The sequence below is a fragment of the Elephas maximus genome, chromosome X, assembly GCF_024166365.1.
Source record: "Elephas maximus indicus isolate mEleMax1 chromosome X, mEleMax1 primary haplotype, whole genome shotgun sequence".
Classification (NCBI taxonomy): Eukaryota; Metazoa; Chordata; class Mammalia; order Proboscidea; family Elephantidae; genus Elephas; species Elephas maximus.
This window is the reverse complement of record NC_064846.1, coordinates 60,521-83,357: the sequence shown is the minus strand read 5'-3', so window position 1 is coordinate 83,357 and position 22,837 is coordinate 60,521. Positions and strand designations below refer to the sequence as shown.

The window sequence follows — 22,837 nt, the reverse complement described above, 5'->3', positions numbered from 1 at the left end:
ATGTGATTAAGAAATCAAAAGGCAGAAACAGAGTAAGGAGAGTCAGAAATAGGAGGAGGAAATGGAATGTTATGGTTAATTGCCTCTATGAACAATCACCTCCTTTGCCATGAGACCAGAAGAACTGGATGGTGCCCAACTACCATTACTGAACATTTCTATCACAGATTCTATAGAAGAATCCTGATCAAAAGGGGGAAAATGTAGAACAGAATTTCATATTCTCATGGAATCAAGGCTTTCTGGAGCCACAGAATTTGGTTGAACCCCAAAAATTACTGCCCTGAGATAATCTTTAACTTTAAACAAAAAAAAAAAAAATCCCCTGAAGTTTTCTTTATACCAAACAATAGTTTAGTTTAATTAGTAAAGAATATCTGCCTTGAGCATTTTATTCTTTTAAGAACTATCTGTATGGGATTGAATTGACAACAGCAACTCAAAAGACTAGATAGGAAACCTAGGGGACAGTGAGTTTATGTTAATGGGGGAGGAACAATTCAAAAAAGGAGGGTGAGAGTGATTGTACGACTTGAAGAATATAATCAGTGTCACTGAACTGTATGTGTAGAATTAAACTGGTTTATGTTCTGCTTTGTATACTCTCAACAACAAAAACAATAAAATTAAAAAAAAAGAAATTAAAAGGCAGAAACATTTTTGTGAACTTTTGGCAATTTAAAATGATTTCCTTTTATTGACTTCAATTATGTGTCTAGAGGGAGACTAGAGAATCTGTTGAGAAAGCTATTAATATTTCCTTTCACTCTTTTTTTGTCACCAAATTATTTTATTTTGCATGAAAATAGAGGCAGCCAACTACAATATTGTTTACTGCAGATACATGAAGTTCCCAGAAAATGAACCTTTTTAATGAACTACTTTTAAATGACTTATTTTTAGAATTCCAAGAACAGCTAATGAAAAATGTAGCAAAAATATTTCCGGTCATACTCTTTTTGTTTTTTAGCAGCTTTATTGTGATATAATTCACACCATGTCATTCACCCATTTAAAGTGTAGAATTCAGTGGTTTTAAGTACATTCATGGAATTGTGCATCCATCGCCGCAATCAATTTTAGGATATGTTCATCACTGCAAAAAGAAACCCTGCACATATTAACTATCATTCTCTGTTGTTGTTAGGTGCTGTCGAGTCGGCTCCAACTCATTACGACCCTAGGCACGACAGAACGAAACACTGTCTGGTCCTGCGCCATCTTCATAATTGTTGCCATGTTTGAGCCCATTGTTGAAGCCACTATGTCAGTCCATCTTGTTAAGGATCTTCCTCTTTTTCGCATGATGTTCTTCTGCAGGGACTGATCCCTCCTGATAACATAGTCTCACCATCTTCAGTTCTAAGGAGCATTCTGGCCACACTTCTTCCAGGAGAGATTTGTTGGTTCTTTTGGCAGTCCATGGTATATTCAATGTTCTTTACCAACACCACAATTCAAAGGCGTCAATTCTTCTTTGGTCTTCCTTATTCATTGTCCAGCTTTCACATGCATATGATGAGATTGAAAATACCATGGCTTGGGTCAGGCGCACCTTAGTCTTCAGGGTGACATCTTTGCTCTTCAACACTTTGAAGAGGTCCTTTGCAGCAGATTTACCCAATGAAATGCGTCTTTTGATTTCTTGACTGCTGCTTCCATGGCTGTTGATTGTGGATCCAAGGAAAATGAAATCCTTGACAACTTCAATCTTTCCTCCGTTTATCATGATGTTGCTCATTGGTGCAGTTGTGAGGATTTTTGTTTTCTTTACGTTGAGGTGTAATCCATACTGAAGGCTGTGGTCTTTGATCTTCATCAGGAAGTGCTTCAAGTCCTTTTCACTTTCAGAAAGCAAGTTTGGGTCAACTGCATAACGCAGGTATTAATGAGCCTTCCTCCAATCCTAATGTCCTGTTCTTCTTCATATAGTCCAGCTTCTCAGAGTATTTGCTCGGCAAATGGATTGAATAGGTATGGTGAAAGGATACAACCCTGACGCATGCCTTTCCTGACTTTAAACCAATCAGTATCCCCTTGTTCTGTCCTAACAACTGCCTCTTGATCTATGTAAAGGTCCCTCATGAGCACAATTAAGTGTTCTGGAATTCCCATTATTCTCAGTGTTATCCATAGTTTATTATGATTCACACAGTCGAATGCCTTTGCATAGTCAGCTTAACACAGGTAAACATCCTTCTGGTATTCTCTGCTTTCAGCCAGGATCCATCTGACATCAGCAATGACATCCCTGGTTCCACGTCCTCTTCTGAAACCAGCCTGAATTTCTGGCAGTTCCCTGTTGATACACTGCTGCAGCCGCTTTTGAATGATCTTCAGCAAAATTTTGCTTGCATGTGATGTTAATGATATTGTTCGATAATTTCCACATTTAGTGGGATCACCTTTCTTGGGAATAGGCATAAATATGGATCTCTTCCAGTCAGTTGGCCGGGTAGCTGTCTTCCATATTTCTCTATTTCCCCTCAAACCTCTAGCCCTAGGGAATAATTCATCTCCTTTCTGCCTCTAGATTTGCCTAATCTGGACAGTTCATGTAAATGGAATCATGTAATATGTGGTCTTTTGTGACTGAATTTTTCGCTAAGCATAGTCTTTTCAAGGTTCATTCATGTTGTAGCATGTATTAATACTTCATCCCTTTTTATAACTGAATAATATTCCATTGTATTGATATATTTCATTTATGCATTCATCAGTTGATGGATGTTTGGGTGGTTTTCTACTTTTTGGCTATTATGAATAATACTCCTGTGAACATTTATGTATAGGCAGTCCTTGGGTTATGAATGTCCAACTTAAGGACAACTCATACTTGCCCTTTAATGTTATGTAAATTTGCCTTCACTTTGAAACTATTGAACCAACCCTTACTTACAAAAAATTCACTTCTTGCAGTGCAGCTTTTAAATCATTGAGCCTTTTTTTGCACTAAAACCCATTGCTCGTCAAGTCAATTCCAACTCATAGCAGCACTATAGGACAGGGCAGAACTGCCCCATAGGATTTCCAAGTATCACCTGGTGGATTCAAACTGCCGACCTTTTGGTTAGCAGTCATAGCTCTTAACCAGTATGCTACCAGGGTTTCCATTTCTTGCACTAACCCAAAAACCAAACCCAGTACCCCACCCAGTCACCTGGGTGGAAGTCACAAGACCATGCCTAGAAAAGCCATACACAAAAGTAATTAATCGCACCACATGCCCCTTTCCCTCTCCCCTCCCACCACTAAACCACTAAATAGGCTTTGGTTTCTATACATTTGCTTATTTCTTATTAAGTAGGATCATAAAGTACCATATTTTTACATTAACAACATGCATTTTATTTCTGCCTATGCCAAAGAAAGGTGAACCAACAGAATTTGGAAATTAGCGAACGATAGCATTAATATCACACACAAGTAAAATTTTGCTGAAGATCATTCAAAAGCGGTTGTAGTGGTACATTGATATGGAACTGCCAGAAATTCAGGCTAGTTTCAGAAGAGGACCTGGAACCACGGATATCACTGCTAATGTCAGATGGATCCTTGTGAAAGCAGAGAATACCAGAAAGATGTTTGTCTCTGTTTTATTGACTATGCAAAGGCATTTAACCATGTTAATCGTAACAAATCATGGATAACATTGCAAAGAATGGAAATTCCAAAAAAAAAAAAAAAACCCCCGAACCCTCTGCCATTGAGTCGATTCCGACTCATAGCGACCCTAAAGGACAGAGCAGAACTGCCCCATAGAGTGTCCAAGGAGTGCCTGGTGGATTCGAACTGCCGACCCTTTGGTTAGCAGCCGTAGCACTTAACCACTACTCCACCAGGGTTTCTCTTGCACTAAAGTAAGGCTAAATAAGAGCCATCTGCACCTATTACCAACTTACAAATTGACTTAAAGGCACAGTTAGGAATAGATCTCATTCGTACCTGGGGACTTCCTGTACAAGTTTTTGTGTGAGTATATGTTTTCAGTTCTCTTGGGTCTATACCTAGGAGTGGAATTGCTGGCTCACATGGTAAATCAAAACCAAAACCAAACTCATTGCTGTTAAGTTGATTCTAACTTATGGCGACCCCATGTGTTTCAGAGTAGAAGTACATTCCATAAGATTTTTCAATGGCTGTCATGTTACGGAAGTAGATTGCCAGACCTTTTCTTTGTGGTGCCACTTGGTGGGTTCAGACTGCCAACTTATTGGTTAGTAGCCAAGCACAAACCGTTTGTACCACCCACGGGCACTTTTTGTTTTTTCCTTTTTACTTTCTAGATAATGTTCTTGAAGCACAGAAGTTTTTCATTTTGATAGAGTCTAATTCATTGATTTTTTTTTTCTTTTGTTGCTTGCGCTTTTGATGTCATATCTAAGAAACCATTGCATAGCCCGAGGTTACGAAGATTTACTGCTATGTTTTCTTCTAAGATTTATAATTTTAGCTCTAACATTTAGGCCTATGATCCATTTTGAGTTGTTTGTGTATAGACGAAGGAATGCGTCTTTGATCTTCATCAGTAAGTGCTTCAAGTCTTCTTCACTTTCAGCAAACGAAGTTGTGTCTTCTCCATAACGCTGGTTGTTGATGAGTCTTCTTCTAATCCTGAAACCCTGTTCGTCGTATAGCCCAGCTTCTCGAATTATTTGCTCAGCATACAGATTGAATAAGTAAGGTGAAAGGATACAACCCTGACACATACCTTTCCTGACTTTAAACCCTGCCATATCCCCACGTTCTGTTTGAATGACTACCTCTTGGTCTGTGTACAGGTTTCTCATGAACACAATTAACTCATTGCCATTGAGTGGATTTCGACTCATAGTGACCCTATAGGACAGAGTAGAACTGCCGTATTGGGTTTCCAAGGAGCAGCTGGTGGATTCAAACTGCTGACCTTTTTGGTTAGTAGCCATAGCTCTTAACCACTGTGCCACCAGGGCTCCTGAGCACAATTAAGGGTTCTGGAATTTCCATTCTTTGCAATGTTATCCATGATTCGTTATGATTAACTAAAGTCTTTGATGGCTGAAAAGTGCGAGTGCTTCTGTAATAAACGTGAGTTGTCAAGAATATCAAGTATAAGTTAATATCAGATTTGGCTTAAAACAGACAAAAACAAATGCTAGATCTGTAATATAAAGCATGATCTTTTCTGTTTTTCTATTATTTTTCAGATCTTGTAGCTCAGCGTGGAGAAAGATTGGAATTATTGATAGACAAAACAGAAAACCTCGTGGATTCAGTAAGTAGGGAGTATGATATTTTTCAAGATTTAAAGTAGAGAAACTGCAGTTGATGGCTAACATAATAAAGAAGTGCCTTGAATTCAATACTTTGGGGTATTTTTCCCTTTCTCATCTCTATTTTTTTCATCTCTATAGGTGATTAAATTGTGATAGAGAGGATAATGATAAGGCATAGAAAAAGCCGTGATCATTAACAGCCATTAAGGTCACTTTGGTTTGGAAAATTTATTTGCTGTACAGAAACACTTTTCAAAGCTTTGAATTGATACCTGCATTGAGCACCTCAGTTGCACGTATCAGTCTGTTCCCTGTGCGAGTGTGTAAAACATTTCTGAAACAAATAAATATGCAGGCCAGTTGCAATCAACTATGAATTTTGAAAAATGGACAGTTCTGTCACTTTCTTGCTTACTGTGATAGCTTGAGTTTTCTGTGTATCGAGCAAGTGGCATGGTATGGGAAGGGCCAGTGAGCCTTCAAGCAGGCAGTGTGTCTCTGTTACCAACTTATGTTACAGTTACATGTGTCTTTTCATTTTCCATCTGGTTACTAGATGAAGGTTCTGAGGAAAGATGATAGATACGAGATGCACCTACCTCACAGCACTGCGAGGATTAAATTAGATTACTTAACACAAAGCCTAGTACATAGTTGTTGTTGTTTTTAGATGCCTTCCAGTCAGTTTTGACTCATAGCGACCTGACATACAATAAAATGAAACACTGCCCGGTCCTGCGCCATCCTCACAATCGTTGCCATGCCTACGTTCTTTTTAGCAGCCACTTTGTCAGTCCATCTCGTTGAGGGTCTTCCTCTTTTTTGCTCACCCTCTACTTAACCGAGCATGATGTCCTTTTCCAGGTACTCATCCCTCCTGATAACTTGTCCAAAGTATGTGAAGCAAAGTCTTAGCATCCTTGCTTCTAAGGAGCATTCTGGTTTTACTTTTTCCAAGACAGATTTGTTCGTTTATTTAGCAGTCCATGGTATATTCAGTATTCTTTGCCAACATCACAATTCAAAGGCATCAATTCTTCTGTCTTCCCTATTCATTATCCAGCTTTCGCATGCATATGAGGCAATTGAAAACACTATGGCTTGGGTCAGGCACACCTTGCTCTTCAAGGTGAATCTTTGCTTTTTAACATTTTAGGTCTTTTGCAGCAGATTTGCCCAATGCAATGCATCCTTTGATTTCCTGACTGCTGCTTCCATGGGCATTGATTGTGGATCCAAGTAAAATGAAATCCTTGACGACTTTAATACTTTCTCCGTTTATCATGATATTACGTATTGGTCCAGTTGTGAGGATTTTTTGTTTTCTTTATGTTGAGGTGTAATCCATACTGAAGGCTCTGTGGTCTTTGATCTTCATCAGTAAGTGGTTCTTCTTCACTTTCAGCAAGCAAGGTTGTGTCATCTGCATAACGCAGGTTGTTAATGAGTCTTCCTCCAATCCTGATGCCCTGTTCTTCATATAGTCCAGCTTCTGGGATTATTTGCTCAGCATACGGATTGAATAGGTATAGTGAAAGGATACAGCCATGATGCACATCTTTCCTGACTTTAAACCACACAGTATCCCCTTGTTCTGTTCAAACAACTGCCTATTGATCTGTGTACAGGTTCCTCACGAGCACAATTAAGTGTTCTGGAATTCCCACTCGCAGTGTTATCCATAATTTGTTATGATCCGCACAGTCGAATGCCATTGTAACAACAGGTTTTAGGAGAATGAACAAAATTCTGGGTGTTATAGCAGTTTAGCAAATAGTTTTTTCATCAAAGCATGTGGTAATTGGCATAAGTGTTGCCCTGTACAGAGGTTCTAGAGCTCACTTAATAACCTGTTGCCAGCGGAGGCAAAGAAGTATCTGATCCCAGATCTGCAGACAATTCATTTGGTACTTCTAGCCCATCTCTTAGCTATTCTTAATCCCTGAAGATTACCCTATTTAGCTGGAATGGTCTACGTCTGACCAGTACTGGTATACTTGGTATTTTCCACATGAAACCCACTGCCATAGAGTCGATTCTGACTCATAGTGACCCTACAGGACAGAGTAGAACTGCCCCATAGGGTTTCCAAGGAGTGCCTGGTGGGTTCAAACTGCCGACCTTTTTGGTTAGCAGCCTTAGCTCTTAACCACTATGCCACCAGGGTTTTGTTTCCAAATGAAGGTTGTCTTATTTTGTTGACTACATAATCCAGAATAGCAAAAGGTACTGATGAATTAACAGATTCTTCTCTTTTTTTCAATAATAACATATATACAGTAAAAAATATAAAGTATATTGCCTTCAAGTATACAACTCAATTCATTTTTACTTATGTATACACTGTGTAACCACCACCTAGATCAAGATATAAAAATTCCAGTCCCCTTCTATTTAATAATCCTCAACAGAGGTAACCATTTTCCTGAGTTATATCACCATAAATATGTTTTTGCTATTCTTGAGATTTATAGAAATGGAATTGTATGTACTCCTTTGTGTCTGGCTTCTTTCTCTCACCATTCTCCTGGTGAGATTCATCCATGTAGTTGCATGTTGTAATAGTTTTTTTTTCTTTTTTATTGATTTGTGCCATTCCATTGTATGAATATACCTACCAAACATGTTTATCCATTCTCTGTGGCTTTATTTCTGAATTCTCTATTTTGTTCCATTGATCTGTTTGTCTATCCTCATGTCAGTACAATACAGTCTTGGTTACTGTAGCTTTATAGTAATTCTTGAAATTAGGTGGTGTAAGCCTTCCAACTATGTTTTTCTCCAAGATTATCTTCACTATTTTAGGTCTTTTGTGTTCCCATTCATGTTTTAGAATAAGATTGTTGTTTTTCATCTCTGCAAGTTTGATTGGGATCTTTTTTTTATATTTTCCAATGTGTCTCCTTAACATGTGCTTCCTTCCTCTACCTTTTTGAACATATGCAGTGTATTTATAATTGAAGTATTTGTTCCATTTACATACCATGTAAATGCTGATAGAGTTGGATTTAAATATGCCATCTTGTGCTTTGCTTTTTATTTGCCTCATCCTTTTTGTTCCTCTTTTCCTTTCTTTTCTTTGAGTATTCAAGTATTTAAAAAATTACTTCATTTTGTTGCCTCTATTGGTTTTTTAGTTATAGCCTTTTGTAATTTTTTGTGGTTAGAGATGGCAATATACATTCCTAGTTTATTATGGCCTGTCTTAAAATAATACTTTGCTACGTCCCAAACAATGAAACAATGTGCAGTGGGATGGATCGGTTTTATATGGCCTTTCTAGCCATGGTCTTGTAAATCCCACCAAATGATTAGGTGAGACTATGTAAATGTGGCCCACCACGCAGATTGGACAGCTTGCTAATAATGCAAATAAGGTGCATGCCACTCTTGTGGGAGTGGGACTATGCAAATAAAGTTTATGGAATCCTTACGAAGGGGTTGGTCAGTTTTGCCAACCCACTAGGCTTAAAATGAGCCATCTCAGAGGCGGTTGCGGGGAGGACCTCACTACCACCAAGAAAGAAGAGCCGGGAGTAGAGCATGTCCTTTGGACCAAGGACCCCTGTGCTGAGAAAACCTTCTAGACCCAGGAGACAGAGCTGTAACCCCAGAGACAATGAGACGCAGTGGCAGGAAAACGGCAGTAGCAGAGGCAGCAGAACCAGGAGACTGGCAGGAGATGGTGTGGTGGGCTTCCTGGCCCATGGAACAAAAAAGCTGAGCGCCTTCATGCAGAGCCTTACTGGCAAAACGGGGTGCTTCTGGGGACTTATCAGTGGAGCTAAAGAGCTTTGTAACACTTGCCCAGGCAGTTCTAGAGAAGTCTAAAATCAAGGTGTCTACATGACCATGCTGTCTCTGGAGGCTCTAGAGGAGTATCTTCCTTGGCTTCTCCAGTTGCTGGTGGCTCCAGGCATTCCTGGGCTTGTGGCCACATCACTGCTATTTCTGCCTCTCTCTTCACATTACCTTCTCCTCTTCTGTGTGTAGTCAAATCGTCCTTTGTCTCTGTCTTATAAGGATACTTGTAACGGCATTTAGGGTTCACCCAGATAATCCAGAATGATCTCCTCATCTCAAGATTTTTAATCACATCTATAAAGACCCTTTTTCCATATAAGTTCACATTCACAGGTTCTAGGGATTAGGATGTGAACATATCTTTGGAGCCACCATTCAGTCCACTACAGAAGTATAGGATTCACAGGTCCCCCATGGCTCCTTACAGGAACATATACTATATATCTGCTGATGAGACCATCTACATGGATTGAAGATGCCATCAGGCTGGGCAGCTTGCGTTTGTCATTCTCACAGGAAATTTTTTTATCGTGCTTTAAGTGAAAGTTTACAATTCAAGTGTTTCTCATACAAAAACTTATACACACATTGTTATGTGACCCTAGTTGCTATCCCTACAATGTGACAGCATACTCCTCCTCTCTACCCTGTATTCCCTGTGTCCATTCAACCAGCTCCTGTCCCCCTCTGCCTTCTCATCTCACCTCTAGACAGGAGCTGCCCACATAATCTAATGTGTCTACTTGAGCCAAGAAGCTCACTCCTAACCAGTACCATTTTGTCTTATAGCTCAGTTCAATCCTTGTCTGAAGAGTTGGTTTTGGGAATGGTTCCAGTCTTGGGCTAACAGAGGGTTCAGGGGCCGTGACCTCTGGGGTCCCTCCAGTCTCAGTCAGACCTTTAAGTCTGGTCTTTTTATGAGAATTTGAGGTCTGCATCCCACTGTTCTCCTGCTCCATCAGGGATTCTCTGTTGTGTTCCCTGTCAGGGCAGAATTGGTGAGATTGAAGATAAAGCACTTGGCACCAATATATTTGAAGAAAAATCAGATACAAGAATTAAAAAAATGAAGAAACTCTTAAGAATCATGTGGGACTCTATCAAGAGGAATAACCTATGAGATATTGGAGTACCAGAACAGGGAGGGATAACAGAAAATACAGAGAGAATTATTGAAGATTCGTTGGCAGAAAACTTCCCTGATATTGTGAAAGATGAGAAGATATCTATCCAAGATGCTCATCAAACTCTACATATGGTAGATCTTAAAAGAAGGTCACCAAGACATATTATAATGAAACTTGCCAAAGCCAAAGATAAAGAGAGAATTATAAGAGCAGCTAGGGATAAACAAAAAGTCACCTACAAAGGAGAGCCAATAAGAAGAAGCTCAGACTACTCAGCAGAAACCATGCAGGCAAGAAGGCAATGGGATGACATATTTAAAAAATTGAAGGAAGAAAAATTGCCAACCAAGAATCATATCCAGCAAAACTGTCTCTCAAATATGATGGCGAAATTAGGACATTTCCAGACCAACAGAAGTTTAGGGACTTTGCAAAATCTAAACCAAAATTAGAAGAAATACTAAAGGGAGTCCTCCAGTTAGAAAGTCAATAACATCAGACAACAACCCAAAACTAGAATACAGGACAGAGCAGCCAGATGTCAACCCAGATAGGGAAGTTACAAAAATAAATCAAGATAAAAAATGCTGAAAACAGAGAAACAGCAGTGTCATTATATAAAAGATGACAATATAAACATAGTCATAGATCTTTCATATAGAGAAGAAGTCAGGGTGATATAAAGAGATAAAAGTTTGGTTTAAACTTAGAAAAATGGGGGTAAATAATAAGGTAACCACAAGGAGACTAACTATCCTACTCATCAAAATAAAATACAAGAAAAAAATAGAGACTCAGCAGAAACAAAATCAACAGCAACAAATAAGAGGAAAAGTCAACATATAAACTACTCAGCACAGAAAATTAAATGGGAAAAAGAGTCTGTCAACAACACACAAAAAAAGACATCAAAATGACAGCACTAAACTTATGTTGTTGTTTTTGTTAGGTGCCATCGAGTCGGTTCCGACTCATAGCAACCCTATGCACAACAGAATGAAACACTGCCCGGATCCTGCGCCATCCTCACAATCGTTGTTATGCTTGAGCTCACTGTTGCAGCCACTGTGTCAATCCACCTCTTTGAGGGTCTTCCTCTTTTCCACTGACCATGTACTTTACCAAGCATGATGCCCTTCTCCAGGGACTGATCCCTCCTGACGACATGTCCAAAGTATGTAAGACACAGTCTCTCCATCCTTGCCTCTAAGGAGCATTCTGGCTGTACTTCTTCCAAGACAGATTTGTTTGTTCCTTTGGCAGTCTGTGGTACATTCAATATTCTTCACCAACACCACAATTCAAAGGCGTCAATTCTTCTTTGGTCTTCCTTATTCTTTGTCCAGCTTTCACATGCATATGATGCGATTGGAAATACCATGGCTTGGGTCAGGTGCACCTTAGTCCTCAGGGTGACATCTTTGCTTTTTAAAGAGGTCTTTTGCGGCAGATTTGTTCTTTGGTTTCCTGACTGCTGCTTCCATGAGTGTTGATGGTAGATCCAAGTAAAGTGAAATCCTTGACAGCTTCAGTAGTCATTTCTCTGTTTATCATGATGTTGCTCATTGGTCCAGTTGTGAGGATTTTTGTTTTCTTTATGTTGAGGTGGAATCCATACTGAAGGCTGTGGTCTCTGATCTCCATCAGTAAGTGCTTCAAGTCCTCTTCACTTTCAGCAAGCAAGGTTGTGTCATCTGCATAACGCAGGTTGTTAATGAGTCTTCCTCCAATCCTGATGCCCCATTCTTCTTCCTGTAGTCCAGCTTCTTGGATTATTTGCTCAGCTTACAGATTAAATAGGTATGGTGGAAGAATACAACCCTGATGCACACCTTTCCTGACTTTAAACCAATCAGTATCCCCTTGTTCTGTGCGAACAACTGCCTCTTGATCTATGTACAGATTCCTCATGAGCACAATTAAGTGTTCTGGAATTCCCATTCTTCTCAATGTTATCCATGGTGTGATCTGATGTGATCATACAATCAGTTGAAAGAAGCGTTTCCTTGGGGGTGTGGCCTGTCTCCAGTATATAAATGAATGTTCTGGCAGAGCTCTCTCCTTCTCTCAGTGCTACAGTTTTCTCATTGCCTGACCTCTGGATCTTGGGACGTAAGCCTGTAGAAGCCTCTGGCCTGCTGCCGGACCTGCAGATTTCGGATTCGCTAACCCCTGCAACCATGTGTGCCAGTAGAGGTCTTCAGCCTGCCGCCTGACCCACAGATTTGGGACTTGCCAGCCCCCACAACTGCATGAGCCATTTCCTCACAATTGTGTGAGCCATTTCCTTAAAGTAAATCTCTCTATATATTGATATATTTATATATATGCTTCTATGGAGCCCCACAGTCACATCCCCCAATTTATATTCATATTGGTAAATCAAAGTTATTATGTATTAAAAGAATACCAGGTAATGATCTATTAGGATTTATCCCAGTAATAAAGGATACTTCATCGTAAGTACATTTGTCAATGTACTCTAATACATTAATATTAAAGGTTAATAGTCACAATATCAATTCAATGGATGCAGGAATATCATCTTCTAAAATTCAATACCATGGAAGAGCAATCAGTCCAATGTCTGCCAAACCAGAGAATCATAGCCTAGCCAAGTTGACACATAACATTAACCATCACAATGTCCGTGGAACCAATACTCGGATTAAAACCAGAAGATGACCAGCACCCCAGAAACCTACCTTCTTCCTTCTTTGTCACTACTCCCCTATAAGGGTAACCATTGCACTGACTTCTCACACCACATTACTGAAAGTATAGGATGTGCTCTATTTGTATCAAGCCTCATTTGCTCACAGTTTTGTTTGTGAGATTCATCTGCATTGTGTGTAGTGGCAGAGTGTTAATTCTCAGTGCTGTATAGTATTCCATTATATGAATACTATAATGGAATACATTCTACAGTTGATGAATATTTGGGTAGTTTTTAGTTTTGAGGTATGATGAAAAGTTCTGTTAGAAACATTTTGGTATGTGTCTTTTGGTGAATTTGTGATGGCATTTCTGTTGGATACATCTAGGAGTAGAATTACTGGTCTATAAGGGAGTTTTCTTGTTTGTTTTAAGGTGTTTGTGTCCTCGTGGGAATGATTCAGTAGATATTGAGAAATTTATGATGCAAAAGAAAATGGATAACTGAAGGAATGAAGTTTTATGGTTTTTGACCCTAACACAAATAAATGTATTTCTTCCTATAGAAATCGAGCAAGTTTTTATGGTTCAAAATCTTACAAATACGTTGCAGCGAATAGTCTTAATAGCCTTTCGTGTTGGAAGTGTAAAGAAGAAAAGGCATCTCCACTGGCAGGGAGAACCACTTCTGGCATTTGGCATCAGGTGTATTGCCACAGTAAAACAAAAATAACCAAACCCACTGCTGTCAATTCCAACTCCTAGCAGCCCTACAGGTCAGAGTAGAACTGCCCCATAGAGTTTCCAAGACTGTAAATCTTTATGGAAGCAAACTGCCTCATCTTCCTTCTGCAGAGGGGCTGATGGGTTTGAACCACCAACCTTTTGGTTAGCAACTGAGTGCTTTAACCACTGCACCACCAGTAGAGGAGAAGAAAGAGGGAAGCACTTTTACTTAACGACAGATTGGAATAGGTCTTGCTTTTGAGAACTTGTGATTATGAATGGCCAGTTTCTACTTGTGAAGAGAGGGCAGGGACAAAGAACATTGGTACTTAAAAAAGAATTAATGAAAGTGGAATTTTGGCAAAGTGTTACTGCACATCAATGATTTAGTCAGTGCCAGGGATCAAACAATTCATTCTTTTTTTCTAGTCTGTCACCTTCAAAACCACCAGCAGAAACCTTGCCCGAGCCATGTGTATGAAGAATCTCAAGCTCACTATTATCATCATCATTGTATCAATTGTAAGTTTTTGGCCTTTTAATGTTTTTGTTTTTTCATCTCTAAAAGATTAACTGTTGATCTCATTGATTGGTGCTATGAAATGAACTATATATATCTTTTAATGGTGAAACACATGACTAGGCAGTAGCTTTCCTCTGAAGTCACTATGAAATATTATCTCTATTTAAACTCCACAACTGGTAGTATATGTTTTATTTCCATTTTATAATAGATTCTATTTTTTGTTTGTTTTTATTTTCTAATTGATATATTTTCTGTCTGGTGACCTTGAATAACTGTATGATTAGATCTAATAGTTTATCAGGGTTAGCAAATGTTCATAAAGGGCCAGATAATAAATATTTTAGACTTTGGGCCACATATGGTTTCTTTAAAAATGTAAAAGCTACTCTTAGCTCTCAGGCCGTGGGCTGTAGTTTACTGACCCCTGCTCCAGGTAGATTGTATCACCTGTTAATAATTGTATCTTACCAAATTTTATATATATATATATATTGCATTTACTAACAATGTTGAATAACTGTGGTGTTGGTGGGCGTTTTTACCCAGTTCTTGACTTTAATGGGAAAAAAACCAAAAAACCAAACCCAGTGCCATTGAGTCCGTTACCGACTCATAGCGACCCTATAGGACAGAGTAGAACTGCCCCATAGAGTTTCCAAGGAGTGCCTGGAGGATTTGAACTGCCAACCCTTTGGTTAGCAGCCGTAACACTTAGCCACTATGCCACCAGGGTTTCCTTTAATGGGAATGCTTCTAATATTTTATTTTAAGAATGATATTTACAATATGAATTCTTCTTAGATTTGTGTTGTCAAGTCAATAAGTTTTACTTTTATTTCTAGATTACTAACAGCTTTTATCAGGAATGGGTATTGAATTTTAGAAGGTGATATTCCTGCATCCATTGAATTGATATTGTGACTATTAACCTTCAATATTAATGTATTAGAGTACATTGACAAATGTACTTACGATGAAGTATCCTTTATTACTGGGATAAATCCTATTAGATCATTACGTGGTATTCTTTTAATACATAACAAATTTGATTTACTGATATTAATATAAATTGGGGGACGTGACTGTGGGGCTCTGTAGGGAACTTGGAGTGTTTCCCTTCATGCTTTCTGGATGGGAAACAGGTCAGGCTAGTTGGTCTAAGGCAGTGGTTTTCAAAGTGTGATCTTAGGAACCTATGGGGGTTCCTATGATCCCATCAGAGGATTCATGAAGTCAATACTATTTTTCTTAATAATACAAAGATGTGATTTTCTTTTGTCACCATGTTGACATTTACACGGATGGTGCAAAGGCAATGGTAGGTGAAACTTGGACACCTTAGAATGAATCAAGGCCCATAATCCATTACCCTCGAGTCGATTTTGACTCATTAGCAATCCTAAAAGACAGTAGAGCTGTCCCATAGGGTTTCCAAGGAATGCCTGGTGGATTCAACTGCCAACCTTTTGGTTAGCAGCTGTAGCTTTTAACCACTATACCAGCAGGGTTTCCAGACAGTGACACCAAAATGTACTAGTAGTCATTATATTCTTTATCACACACACTTGCAGTAAAAGAAAATGCCAGTTTCACTTAAGAATGTCCTTGATGAAGCAGTAAAAAGTCTTTTATTAAATCTCAAGGAAAAACAATTGTACAATTGTTTGAGTTCTGAGCACTTTTTTCATGGAACGCCATTGTAACTTGAAAGGATAACAAAATATGCCTTTTCAGACTGGGTTATCAGGCAGACATTTTCTCAAAAATAAACAAATTAAACAAGTCGTTTCAAGGAAAAACTGGCAATGGTTGTAGCGACTAATAAAATTCAAGCTTGCAAGCAAAAAGTGGAAATTTGGAAAATTAGTATTCAATATTGGGAACTTGACCACTTCCAAAATCTTGAAGAATTTTGTGATGAGATTGATGGCGATATTAAAGAATGCAGTTTTCTTGATATTGTGTAATGAAATGTATCAGTATTTGGAAGATTGGCATAACTTTTAATGAATCAGTGTTTTCCAGATGACCACCCCACGATGATACAAAATACAGGAAAGGAGCCACTTAAAGTGCAAGATGTTGATGTTGTTGTTGTGTGCCATCGGGTCAGTTTTGACTTATGACAGAGTAGATCTATAACCCATAGGGTTTTCTAGGCTGTAATCTTTACAGGAGCAGAATGCCAGGTCTTTCTCTCACAGAGCCCTGGATGGTTTTGAAGTGTCAACCTTTTGGCTAGCAGCTGAGTGCTTAACCATTATACCACCAGAGCTCCTTTAAAGTGCAAGACAGAGGGTGTATTTTAATATAACTGAGTTCAAAAAGTTCATTGCATTGATAAGGTTTCAGGTATTACAGCTAACCTTTAAGAAACTACCATTTGTTGAATTGTAGTCTAATATCAAGGAATGATATCTGAAAAGGCTATTAAAAGTACTTAACTCTCTTCTAAATACATACCTGCATGAGACCAGATTTTCTTCAACCAAAGCAATGTAGCACAACAGACTGAATGCAGAAGCAGATAGGAGAATCCAGCTATCTTCTATTAAACCAGACATTAAAAAGATTTGGAACAATGCCAATCTGCTCACTGAATTTTTTTGTTTTTTGAAAATTGTATTGGTTTGGGTTCAACCAGAGAAATAGAACCAGTAGGAGATATTGAAAGCAGCTGGTCAGGAAGGACAGGCTGGAACTGTAGGGCAGGAACTTCTTCCTCTGAGAAACCTCAGTTTTTTTCTTAAGGCCTTTCAGTTGAACCACCCAGATTTTCTAGGGTAATCTTAAAGTCAACTGATTGTGGGCTTTAATCACATCTACAAAATACCTTCACAGTAACACCTAGATTAGTGTTTGATTGAATAACTGGAGACTGTAGCCTAGCCAAGTTGACACATAAAACTGACCATCACAAAAATAGTTATTTTTATAATAAAATATTATTTCTTTTTATATATTTAATGGGTTTATTATTATTACTTTTAAATGAATTCAATATATATTCTTTACATTTTAATTTCCAAGATGGTAAATATTGATAATTATAACCTGTCTGAATAGGAGTTCTTTGGAGTCCTCAGTAATTTTTTTAGAGTGTAAAAAGATCCTGAGACCAAAAGTTTGAAAACTGCTGATCTAAGAGAGGGGAAAAATGCTTTACTATGGGGTAGCTCCTGGCTGGGTAAAGCTGCCTTTCTTCCCCATTCTTCGTCATTGACAGAAACTGAAAGTTATCTCCAAGCAGATACCTCAAACTCCGCTCCACCTCTCCTCAACCCCCACTGGTTGGTTGCTCAGAGTCCCTCAGAACAGGTCTTTCACTTCTGACAGAGAAGAGCAGCTATAGATACTTTAGGTTTTATATTGGAAATAGTTTCTATGGCCTTAAACGTTCCCCTTGCTCAGGATCCTCAGGTGGCACCTTCTCTTTTGGTCTTTTGGTCTGGATTTTTGTTAAATTCAGCATATATGGATTACTTATATGCAGAACACAGCTCTAAATGGAGTATCAACCTTTGCCAAGAGATTTGTACTTTAGCTTGAAAAGTTCTTATATTTCAGCTATAACAGTCAACTTTTTGTCACATTGGTAAACTTTACATTTGTTGAACGTCTTTGTCGGTGTGTGCATGTGTATAAGTGGGTATGATGTGGGTAGTATAACCTGTACATTAATACCCAGAATTTGGTGTAAATAACCTACCCCCAACAGTAATACAAAACACTCTGACTTTTTTTTTTTGGAGGGTCATGGAATTCATAGCTGTAATTTTCCCCAAGCGTGTTGAGCAATGACATCGGTTACTTTAAAAAACTCTCCAAAAATTGTAGTGTAAAGCAAAAATAAAATGACTTATTGCAGTGACCCTAATGTTCACTATGTAAAATGAATTTGATGTTTAAGTGAATCTACTTTTTGGAATGTAATAATGTGAGCAAGTATATACTATTTTAAAAATTGTAATTTAAAATTACAATAATAGAATTGAAAAAGCTACCACATTATTTATAATAGAACTAGTGTTTTTGCAGTGTTACTTGCATCATCAGTTTTCCTTTGATTTGGTAATCGTATTTATTGTGTCATTATCCACTGAAAGGTTCATGGCAACATTCTTGCTCACATGTGATATAGATACAAGGTTCCTACTCATGAAAACAGTCAATAATGAAGTCATAGTTTGAAGGAGTTACAGTAATTTGTAAATCTTGATGACTGTTAATGATGCATCAGTAAGAGTTGCTCATACAGCCTCCATTCTGCCTCCCCCCTCCTTCCAGGTGTTCATCTATATCATTGTCTCTCCTGCCTGTGGTGGATTTACATGGCCAAGCTGTATAAAGAAATGAGAAAGAAAAAGTTATTAACCAAGGATAGTAGAGAACAAGGAGTTAAAAGTAATCCATGTGACTCTAAGCCTTTCACTGTTGACAGGTGGTATCTGTCAGTCTCTTCAACCCTCTTCTCACTTTTTCATTTTTTTAATCTTATTCTATACCTCCAGATTTGTCTTTGTCCCATCAACCAGTTTGTCCCAGTGCACTTCAAATTGAACTGTCATTGCAGTAGTAGCCTTAAAAAGGCTTTGGTTTGTGTAACTAATATTGTCTACTTAGAGAAATGGTTTTGTTTTTAATTGCCCAAAGCTATCAACAAGGTGAAAACCACCAGTCTTATTAGCTGTCTGCTAAAGTTAAGGAGGAATTTTGTATGTGCACACAGAAGTATTCAAGAGACAGATAGTATTGCTGACATCTCATTATAATGTCTTTTGTTGTTTAAGAGTTTTAGGTGCTTCAAAACAATACAAATGAAGAATACTTGCTATTTTGGGAATTATAATTAGATTGTTGGTGCTGCTTGTTTCTAGGAGCCCAAACCGGTAAAGTATTAAACATTTATTTCAGTCACATGGGAAATGTTTTGCCAGCCCGTTTAGAAGCACACACAATTATCCTCATCCTCCTAGTATTCACTTTCAGGAACAAAGTTCAATGTACTGATCATTCACAATACAGTGAATGGTTTTATATCCTCTATTTCCACATTGCAGTTAATATGAGAAGATGATGGTTTAAATATTGTTGAAGATTGTTTTTTAATATTCTTTTTTATTCTGTGGATATTTAGGGCAACTGTATTGTTCATAGAATGGGTAGTGGAGGGGGTAGGGAAGATAATTGCTCTGGCTTACCAAAGAAAAGGAAGAGAACAGCAGTGTGTTCATGTTTATTTGTATGAAGGGAGGTAGCGTGGGAAAAATTTTCCATTCTGGGAGAAGCCCCAAACTGGGTACAGTCAACCACCAAGTCTAGTATTTGGGTTTGACTGCTGTTGAATAATAGTTTGAGCATCCTTTGTGGTGTAATAAATTCTTTAATCTGCCTAGTTTTGAAGAATTCTTTTGTGAAACATGAAAGAGAGTAGACAGTATGATGTATAGGAACAATACAAAATAGTTTAACATTCATTTAACTGCCGTGTAAGAAAACTGGTCTGTAATCATACTGCTTAGGCTACTCTGTTATCTAAGTATGTATTTTTGGTGTGTATCTGAAAGGAAAACATTTGCTGCCCTAGATCTAATTGCATTTATTTATCAGTAAGTGCCATTAAATGGAAATTCTATTACATCTGACCTTTTTCCCAGTGAAAGAACAAATTAGTCTATAGAACCTAGCTGCCTGTTTAGCCTGGTCATGTGCCTTGAATATAGATGTATCACATAATCTGGCTCATTGTGCCTATTCCTCCAGCTAAACTTTTCAATTGATGCTACCTGATTCATTTATTTGAAAAATATCTTAGGACCACTGGAATTCTTTTCCTGTTGGTCATGCATAGCACAATGATTTCTTTCAGACCTCTTTATCAACACTAATGCATTTTAGTTAAATCTGCATTTCCTATTGGAAAACAATTTGTTTCACAAAAACATTTGGCACTCCTGAGTAATAATTTCCAAATGGCTTTAATCCAAAGAAAAAGACTTAAAGCTTATTTCTCCTTCTTATACACACCTGAATAAAATCGATGTGCATGTTTTAGGGATCAATTACTTTACTGTTTCTTGTTCTATTTATGTATAAAAATGCTCTTGAAAGCACATGTTTTGCTTTAAATAATGCACAAACTGAAGACATTAATAAAACTTAAGAGTAATACAGTGAGTTGCTTATTTAGAAGTCCTTCCTGGAATCTTAATTTCTTTTGATGACATTCTGCCATAGTTTCCAGAATAAAAGTATTTTACTTATGCTGAAAATACATTAAGAAGTGTAACCTGAAGCCTTTCAGTAAAGATCTATAGGACAGTCTCAGGCTATGGTTTCTTCAAAACTGGAAGACATAAAAGAGCATGGAAAAAATGAAATAATATATTTAGGCCATGGTGAACTGAAAGATACTGAAACGGCCACACAGCCTCCACAACAGTCATAGTGAAACACTGGTTTAGATAAAATGGAAAAAGAACCCCAGGGATTGACATCTAAGTCAACAAAAATCTTTCTAAGGTTCTGAAAGAGATGGTTCAAAGGAAGGTATGAGGCAGTAGTAGAGAACAATTTGTTATAGCAAACAGGTTTACCTAAACAGAAAAAAGTGGCAAAGATCAAGTATCCAAAAGACTTGTTGGAGGTACCATCGAGACAGTTCCGACGCATAGCTACCCTATGTACAACAGAATGAAACATGCCTGGTCTTGCATCATCCTCATGATCCTTGCTATGTTTGAGCCCAGTGTTGCAGCCACTGTATCAGTCCATCTCAATGAGGGTCTTCTACTTTTTTACCAACCCTCTACCAAGTGTGATGTCCTTCTCCACGGACTGGTCCCTCCTGATAACATGTCCAAAGTATGTGACACGAGTCTCCCCATCCTCACTTCTAAGGAGCATTCTGACTGTACTTCTTCCAAGATAGACCTGTTGGTTCTTTTCGCAGCCCATGACACATTCAGTATTCTTTGCCAACACCATAATTCAAAGTCATCAATTCTTCGATTTTCCTTATTTATGATTGAAAACCCCATGGCTTGGATCCGGCGCACCTTAGTCCTCAGAGTGACATCTTTGCTTTTTAACACTGTAAAGAGCTCCTCTGCAGCAGATTTGCCCAAGGCGATACATCCTTTGATTTCTTAACTGCTGCTTCCATGGGCATTGATTGTGGATCCAAGTAAAATGAAAGCCTTGACAACTTCAGTCCTTTCTCTCTTTATCATGATGTTGTTTATTGGTCCAGTTGTGAGGATTTTTGTTTTATGTTGAAGTGTAATCCATACTGAAGGCTGTAGTCTTTGATCTTCAAGTGCTTCAAGTCCTTTTTACTTTCAGCAAGCAAGGTTGTGTCATCTGCATAATGCAGGTTGTTAATGAGTCTTCCTCCAGTCCTGATGCCCTGTTCTTCATATAGTCCAGCTTCTCAGATTATTTGCTCAGCAAACAGACTGAATAAATATGGTAAAAGGATACAACCCTGACTCACACCTTTCCTGATTTTAAACTGCCCAGTATCACCTTGTTCTGGTTGAACAACTATCTCTTGGTCTATGTACAGGTTCCTCATGAGCACAATTAAGTGTTCTGGAGTTCCCATTCTTCATAACGTTATCAGTAACTTTTATGATCCACACAGTCAAATGCCTTTGCATAGTCAATACAACACAGGTAAACGTTATTTCTGGTATTCTCTGCTTCCAGCCAAGATCCATCAGACATCAACAATGATATCCCTCATTCCATGTCCTCTTCTGAATCCGGCTTGAATTTCTGGAAGTTCCCTGTCGATGTCCTGCTGCAACTGCTTTGGAATGATCTTCAGCAAAATTTTACTTGTGTATGGTATTAATGATACTGTTTGATAATTTTTGCATTCTACTGGATCACCTTTCTTGGGAATGGGCACAAATATGGACCTCTTCTAGTTGGTTGGCCAGGTAGCTGTCTTCCAAATTTCTTGGCATGGACAAGTGAGCACTTCCAGCGCTGCATTCATTTGTTGAAACATCTTAATTGGTATTCCATAAATTCCTGGAGCCTTGTTTTTCGCCAGTACCTTCAGTGCAGCTTGGACTTCTTCCTTTTGTACCATCGGTTCCTGATCATATGGTTGACTGTTGACCAGTTCTTTTTGGTATAATAACTCTGTGTATTCCTTCAATCTTCTTTTGATGCTTCCTGCATCATTTAATATTTTTCCCATAGAATCCTTCAGTATTATAACTCAAGGCTTGAATTTTTTCTTCAGTTCTTTCAGCTTCAGAAATGCTGAGTGTGTTCTTCCCTTTTGGTTTTCTAACTCCAGGTCTTTGCACATTTCATTATGACAGTTTACTTTGTCTTCTCGAGCTGCCCTTTGAAATCTTCTATTCAGCTCTTTTACTTCATCATTTCTTTCATTCAGTTTATCTACTCAGCATTCAAGAGCAAGTTTCAGATTCTCTTCTGACATCCCTTTTGGTTTTTGCTTTCTTTCCTGTCTTTTTAATGACACCTTGCATCATGTATGATGTCCTTGATGTCATTTCACAACTCTTCTGGTCTTCAGTCATTAGCGTTCAGCGTGTCAAATCTGTTCTTGAGATGGCCTCTAAATTCAGGTGGGGTATACTCAAGGTTATACTTTGGCTTTCATGGACTTGTTCTAATTTTCTTCAATTTCAGCTTGAACTTGCATGTGAGCAATTGCTGGTCTGTTCAGCAGTTAGGCCGTGGCCTTGCTCTGACTGATGATA

At 38.3% G+C, this 22,837-nt stretch overlaps 1 protein-coding gene across 2 annotated transcripts in view; it reads left to right on the top strand.

Moving 5' to 3' along the window:
* VAMP7 (vesicle associated membrane protein 7) overlaps nucleotides 1-20,242 on the top strand; it is a 49,590-nt gene extending 29,348 nt beyond the window's left edge. For both annotated transcript variants that reach the window (XM_049872124.1, XM_049872122.1), the window contains 3 exons: nucleotides 5,187-5,254; nucleotides 13,997-14,089; nucleotides 18,381-20,242. In XM_049872124.1, coding sequence (XP_049728081.1) covers nucleotides 5,187-5,254; nucleotides 13,997-14,089; nucleotides 18,381-18,449 — 230 coding nt within the window. In that variant the 3' untranslated portion in view covers nucleotides 18,450-20,242. The remainder of the gene's footprint in view (nucleotides 1-5,186; nucleotides 5,255-13,996; nucleotides 14,090-18,380) is intronic.
* Nucleotides 20,243-22,837: the final 2,595 nt, after the last annotated feature.